Here is a 7,472-nt window from a genome sequence, read left to right as displayed (position 1 = left end):
CTCATTGTTTTATATATTTATTACAACTGATTGTTTTTATTTTTGCTACTTTAGAATTGATTGGATATAGATTTCAAAACTTTACCGAAGAGGAATTTGAAACCATGAATAAGACAATTCAACATGCGAAGACAAAATATGAAAGATCCAAAAAATCAGTTAAAATATAAATTTGCCTTTCCTTGTACATATATTTAATGTTATACTTTCCTTTTGTATTTTTGAATAAGAAATATATAATAATGTTTATACTGTACCTATATATTTTGTATTATTTCAGACATTCAACTTTAAGATTTTTTTAGAAATTCGACTCAGAGGTCGGAGTTGTGTAATTCTTTATTTAATGAGCAGCCGAAAAGATCAGTAAGTTCTCAATACTTGACAGTATTTTTGATATTTTTGAAACAAGTAAGTGATAAATTTCTAATTTTTATTTGTTTATTTCAATTTGTTTGACAAATTCGACTTTCTTGGTAGGGATATATTTATACCGAGCATTGTTAATTTTTCTAAGTCAATGGATATAGAGATATGCCTATTTTTATCAATATTGTTTGTTTTTCGTCAATACAATATTAGTAAAAGTATATTATACCTATCTGAAAGTCTACAATTTAATACCCATTAATGTTTCTGTTGATTATAATCTATTACTGATGTATTATTGGTAACATAAAATTGCTAATGTTCTTAAGAAAAAACCTTTTCATTAATTGATAAGTACATAAATATTAAAAAATCATTTCTATGTATACTCTCCTATGAATGAAATGGTTTTTTATTGCAAACATATCTATTTTTTGCTATATTATTTTGACAATAAGTCAATTAATAAGTTATAACAAAATAGAAAGTTTAATGGGCAATTAGTTTTGAACCATAGGTACAATATAATTTTACCAATATTGTATTGACGTAAAATTAACAATATTGCGAATAAATCTCAAATTAGTACTTTCTTGAACGTTAGAGTAGTAACGTTTCAATAATATTGTGAAATCTTTTCACGAGGTTGTGACAAGGTTTCAATAAACTTGCATCAACATTTTTTTCAACCTTGCACTGCAATGTTATTTGGCGGAAGATTAAGCTAACCTGCCACCTTGCATAAACCTCCCTACAATGAAAAAAGCAATGTAACACCTTGCTTTGCGAAGTTTTGGCAATGTTCCAGCAATAAATTTTTCTTGTTGGGTTCTGTTTCCTAAATGGAAACCAATTTAAAGCAAAACTCAAAAACCTGGAAAACTCCATCCGTAACCTGGAATGAGAAACCTACAACCGGTCTAAGACACTCGAATAAATTTCTCAGAATGTTTTTATTCCCCGGGACAAAAACATCTTTAACTAAAACATTTTGCTCTTTCTGTGTGCAGCCTTAGTGTAAATTATTCTCGTTCTCCTAATTGTGTCGATCTGTGTTTATCCTCGACTATCCACCCTGCCGTATTTTAACGTGTAAATAAGTGCGAATTTTTGAATGACTTGCTATTTCTATAGTTTTATTACTCTGTATATAATACCTTTCATATAAACCTCTTCTTATGCAAATATCCATTATTTTCTATTGTGCAGAAGGACCTCTCAGTCTAGATGCGGAATAAGAGATCATTTAATTTTGATTACCATATTTCCACTGACCTGGATAGGTAGGTATGATTGTTTAAACGATTTGAATATATCGCACCTACGAAAATAATCATAAACAATAGCGGTTTTATATTAGTAACAAGCGTATAATGCAATCTTAGATACAAATGTAAGAATTAAATAGATTTTATGTAATCTAAATGCAATTCAAATATTTGTAATATATTAATTTGCAGGATATTTTCTTTGAGTGAGGAATTCAGTTAATTTATATACCGTATGATCGAAAAAAACGGCGTATAATTTAGCTGGGAAATGACGATCGATGACATTTCCCATATTACATATAAAATGATTGATCTTCATTTCATAGCCATCGCTGACGCCGTTTTTTTTTTGGTCATACGACTACCACAGATTAGGACATGTATACAGATAAAAATCTTGTCCCTAATTCGTGGTACGAAAATTGTTTTTTATGACGATGAGCAAACGAGTAAAATGTGATACTACAGTGTACCGCTGGCGCATTAAGATTGAGTTTGGGAGGACTAGTGGCAATAGTTTAACACAATACAAAAGTACTAGAGAACCATAATAGCTTATGTATCAAGGAAATTATAAGGGTGTTAATTATCGATTATCGAGGGCAAAGTTTCAGTCCCGAGGGCCTATGGTACGAGGGATAATAATTGCCCGATGTTATTAAACTTAATAATTCCCTTATTGGTATATAATTTTATTTCTTACTGAATTTAATATATTTTGTCCCATTTTAAAACGACACAAATGTTGCATTCAGAGCTGCCGCGCCGGTAGAAACTATGTTTGTTGCCAGATTATTTTATTTTTTCCTGTCGTTACTTTTTAAAAAATCAAAAAACCAATTGCACATTGTCATAGCCACTTTATTAGGGTTATCTGATGGTATTTTTAGATTTTCAAGTTAGATAGTGTCAAGGTGTATTACTGGTTGCATAACTGCGTACTGCTGAATAGTCGCGGCGTGCATTGAGGAACCTGGCGCATTCGCCAGAAAGTAAAGAAAATTATAGAATTCTTTAGAAAAATCTAGAAACAACCGCCAGGGGGTATATAAGGCCCGCGCTTTGACAGTTGGACAAGTTTGAAGTTTAAAGTTTGAAGTTTAAAGTTTGAAGTTTAAAGTTTGAAGTTTGAAGTTTGAAGTCTGAAGATAGTCTGAAGTCTGAAGTATGAAAATACCGCGAAATACCGTTAGAGTAATAGTAGTTGCATAAGTTGTGTTGTAAATAGTATAAGTTGTGTGTACAGAGTGAAACAAATAAATTCGTTAAGTATTTTATCGTGAGTTTAAATAGTGGACCCACGGAATCCGTAACAATAGGAACAAGTTTTTCGATTAGACTTGAATTAGCTGATAATTTGTGAGATACAGAGGTCACTTAATTTTTTTTTAAATGCGAACCTGCATTTTTTATTTCAGGTTTCGAAAGAACTCGATCTCCTGAGTACAATGATATGCCACACTTGATACTTTTTTTGTTTTGGACATTTGTATGTAATACACATTAACCCTTTCGAACATGTAGAGCATTAGAAACTAGTTTGTAGAAGCTTTATTTATAATAATTACAATTAATATTACGCGTATTATAAGATCGTACACTGAGATTTCAAATTCACAATAAAAAAAGTTAAAAATATTATCTTTAAATTGCTGACCTGGATATTAATTATTTGAATATTTTAATTGGCTTGATTTTCCTTATTCGATGTTAATTAGCGCTGATCAATATTTTTGCGATGAATATAATCAGATTATAAATTAAAAAACCAGAGTCGAACTTGAAATGATTTTAAATAATAATTAAATAGATTTGTCATTGTTAAAATACCCAAAACAAAAAGTATCAAGTGTAGCATATCATTGTACTCAAGAGACACGTTCTTTAAAAACCTGAAATAAAAAATGCAGGTCCGTATTTAAAAAAATTAAGTTAGCCTATGTAGCTTCCAAATTATCAGCTAATTTGAAAATCCAAAAATACCATCAAATAGCCCTAATAAAATGGTAATAAGAATCTGCAATTAGTTTTTTGATTTTCTAAAAAATAACGACAGGAAAAAATAAAATTTATTTTCAAAAAATACGTTTTTCCAAAAAACTCAGCAATCCTTGAAATTTTTAAAACCTTTTTGATGGCATCTTGGTCAACATCCCAAAGCGCCATCCCAGTTGCTGTTTTGAAGCAACTTTCCAGTGGTTTTGAAAATTTAAGCCAAAAATATATTTTTTTTAATTTTATAGAAAATAACTCATCAGTTATTTTGGAGTTATCTCCAAAACGGTAAAGGGGAAAATATGTTTATTTTATCGAGATCTACCAACCCTGAAAATATTTGCGCTTATTTGAGGCTCACCCTGTATATTACCAGATATTACTGCTACCCCCTTTACCTTCTACACCCTATATTCTCTTATAGAAAATAAAAATAAAATTTCTGGTTGCCTATTCTCCTCATTATACGCTTGGATTAAATTTTCGATACAAACAAAACAATTTAAAAAGCCCGTCAAAACACCGCAAGTGAAAATTGGTGAAAATGTCGGAAGGAGGAACATTCCTTCTTTCGATTTCGGGTCAAATTGAATTTGTGGAAGTGATGGCATCGATTGGATCCTCCTTCCACTGTAAATACGAATTCTGTTCAGGAACGGACTGGAAAATTATTGGTGGTCTGGAAGGCGGACTGTCCCAAATCGTCAATGTCGTAAACAATAACGATAAAATAGTATTAAATTATCCTGTGGATGTACAATTCAAATCCACTAATCCTTATGGATGTAAGTTAAAAAGTTTCCCACTTTATTTTCAATTTGTCAATGTCCCGTTCTTTTAAATTTCATAGGGCCGCAAATGATAGTAAGCGTTTACAAAGGAATGTCCTTAGAAGGTTACGGTAGAACTCACATGCCAATAAGACCAGGAAATCATCATTTAGAAGTTGAACTTGCTAGACCGAAACCGTCCTCATTCCTGGGATATATTGGATCATTTTTTGGATATCAGCCAGAGTTACTACAACCAAAGATGTTAGCTACAACTGCTGGAAATCATTGTAAGTACCTTAAGTATGTCTGAAATACTCTATTCTTCTATTTTAGGATTTTTTAATAATATACACACACCGGAAAAGTCTAGGGATATTACAATTTTATCCAGCCATCGTCAGTAATTTTATTATTTGCATATCTGATATAATAAAATTAAAATAAACAAATAGTTTACAGGACGTATTGGAAATAAAAATGCGAAATTTACCGAAATTTCCAAATTTATATTGATATTTATTGAATTCAGAAAAATACACAATTTTTTTTTATTCTAAACTGTGAATTAAAAAAAAAGATAAAACCATTTTTAATTAATAAAGGGTATGGCCTCCTCTACTGTTCATTACAGCCCTACATCGTCTCTCCATGCTCCTGATCAGGTTGTCAATCTCTTCTTGAGGTACAGCCTGCCACGCTGCATTCACGGCCTGAACCAGATCCCTACGAGTTTCACGAGGCATACCCATTCTCAAAATTCTTCTTTGGACCGCGTCCCATACATGCTCCAAGAAGTTGAGGTGAGGAGATTGTGCCGGCCAGGGTAAGATGTTTAATTGATGAGCATTGATAAACTCACTTACCACTCTGGCTGTATGAGGCTGTGCATTGTCATGCACGAGAATGAAGTTTCTCCCAAAATCATTGGCATATGGTAACACAACAGGCTCAAGAATTAAATCACGATATGTGATTCCCGTTAGAAACCTTTCAAGAAAAACGAGATCGGTTTTTCGGCCTAACTGGACTCCTCCCCAGACCATAACTGTTCCACCTTGATAAGGGTGCACTTCCTGAACATGATCCAACCGAATAAGATTTCCCGGTTCTCTTCATAAAAACATAGCCAGTACAGGTTAAATTCGAACGATTGATGCTAGGTACTTTATATACATTTGACAAAAAATGTACAAACACTTCTGCAAATATCCCAAATTTAGAAATAACTAGTGTGACTACTTCGTTTCAATCGAAGTAGAAAGAATCGGCCAACAAATATGTGGTTCAAAACATTTATTTTTAACTTTAATAAAATGATATCCCAAATTTTTCCGGTGTGTGTACATGAATAATTATTTATAATATTTATAAAATATTTTTGTTGCAGTGATAAGAATGGAAACTTATGGAAGAATTCATATGAATTTTAACGTGATATCCCAAGGCTTCTCGAGATTAGGTTATGATTTCGGAAAAATTAATTAATACTTGTTAATTAGATTTAAAATATTACTGACCTTAATAAGACTAAAAACTATATACTTAGACTGTGCCTTTTAAAATAAAAATAAAGTCTGTCCAACGCGTAAAGGAAGATTTCGACAGACCACATCCAGAAATTGAGAGAATCAAATCAATTTGCTTGTGTAACCCCTGGTGTGACAGTCACAGCTGTCATTGTCAGGAATTTTCTTGTTGGACAGACTATACCTACCAATGACTAAAGAATATAAGGACTAATAACACGCGAGACCAAATTGTTACCATGCCAACAAACAGTGCCGTGGCCCATATTTTTCTTAACATAGCTGCTTGAAGAGATATTTATATTTTTGATAAATGTTTTGAAGAACGCCTAATTAATTACGAAAAAATGTATTAAAATGTTAAGAAAAGGTACAAAACTACCGTATGATCGAGAAAAAACGGCGTCAGCGTTGGCTATGAAATGAAAATCGCTGTCATTTTAAATGTAAATTTATATGGGAAATGTCATCGATCATCATTTCCCAGCCAACTGGACGCCGTTTTTTTTTTCGATCATACCGTAGTATCGACGTATAGCACATATATCAAGCACATACAGGGTGGCGCACCTCATTCGCATCGGTTGATTATACGAAATCGAAAAGATGTAGAAACAAAATATTTTATGGGTATATGTGGGGAGGCAATGTGGCACAATTTAAAATTATTTTGAAATATACATGGTGTTTTAGAACTAAGATCCATACCAAAGTTATATTTTTTCTTATGGAACACCCAGCATTTGAATCTGCTTCGGTTTATTTTAAAAAATACAGGGTGTTGCATTTGAAATAACGAAGTTTTTATGTAAAATAAATCCGTAAATTAAATCAGCAATTTTTGATACCTCTGTATAAATTTAAGGAAGTAATAACATTTTCCAGTAAAGTTTATTTCTTTACCTTTAAACTCAGCACAAGAATTAATTCTGAAAAGTAATGTACAGTGTTAATAATCTATTCTATAGTAGCATGCAAATTTAAATATCTTTAAATATCTCAAAAACCAAAGATTTTATACATATTTAACCCTTATAATAAATGCCTTTTTTTGGGCCCAAGAATCCAACAATGAAATAAAATACCGGGTGTTCCATAAGAAAAAATATAACTTTGGTATGGATCTTAGTTCTGAAACACCCTGTATATTTCAAAATAATTTTAAATAGTGCACATTGTCTCCCCACATAAGAAAAATAATTATCGAATTCACTAAAAAAGCGCTAAAAATGTGGAGTGGGCTGTTTATTCACCTGTGAAACGTAACTCCTCTGGCTCTTTCTTATCGCTGCGACTTTTACATTTGAAAGCTGTACAACTAATCACCATTGTAACAAAGTTTATACAATAAAGTTCACTACACACAAACTATTGATGGCTCATTCGTTACTTCCAAAAAAATGGCGTCTAACATCACAAATACTGCTGCAGCCCGTGTATGCGGGCATTACATATCCTTGTATTCTTTAGTCATTGATACCTACATACCTTAAAAACATGTATAGAAAAATAATAAATGAAAAAAAACAATAAACGGT

At 31.8% G+C, this 7,472-nt stretch overlaps 1 protein-coding gene across 1 annotated transcript; it reads left to right on the top strand.

Annotated features, from left to right (window-relative positions):
- Positions 1 to 4,154: 4,154 nt before the first annotated feature.
- Positions 4,155 to 6,173, top strand: LOC115879365 (B9 domain-containing protein 1-like). Its single transcript, XM_030896146.1, has 3 exons — positions 4,155 to 4,420; positions 4,486 to 4,695; positions 5,796 to 6,173. Exons 1-3 carry the CDS (start codon positions 4,180 to 4,182, stop codon positions 5,891 to 5,893), a joined length of 549 nt encoding a protein of 182 aa, XP_030752006.1. The 5' UTR covers positions 4,155 to 4,179; the 3' UTR covers positions 5,894 to 6,173.
- Positions 6,174 to 7,472: the final 1,299 nt, after the last annotated feature.

The sequence above is a fragment of the Sitophilus oryzae genome, unplaced genomic scaffold (genome assembly GCF_002938485.1).
Source record: "Sitophilus oryzae breed Bouriz unplaced genomic scaffold, Soryzae_2.0 scaffold_1576_pilon_pilon, whole genome shotgun sequence".
NCBI lineage: Eukaryota > Metazoa > Arthropoda > Insecta > Coleoptera > Curculionidae > Sitophilus > Sitophilus oryzae.
Note: the sequence above shows the minus strand (reverse complement) of the source record. Positions and strands in the feature narration are given on the sequence as shown.

Excerpts from the sequence above, each read along its gene's own strand:
- LOC115879365 (XM_030896146.1), top strand. The coding sequence starts at position 4,180 with ATGTCGGAAGGAGGAACATTCCTTCTTTCGATTTCGGGTCAAATTGAA. Across the intron at positions 4,421-4,485 it reads ATCCACTAATCCTTATGGAT|GGCCGCAAATGATAGTAAGC; the intron begins GTAAGTTAAAAA and ends TAAATTTCATAG. Across the intron at positions 4,696-5,795 it reads TACAACTGCTGGAAATCATT|TGATAAGAATGGAAACTTAT; the intron begins GTAAGTACCTTA and ends TTTTTGTTGCAG.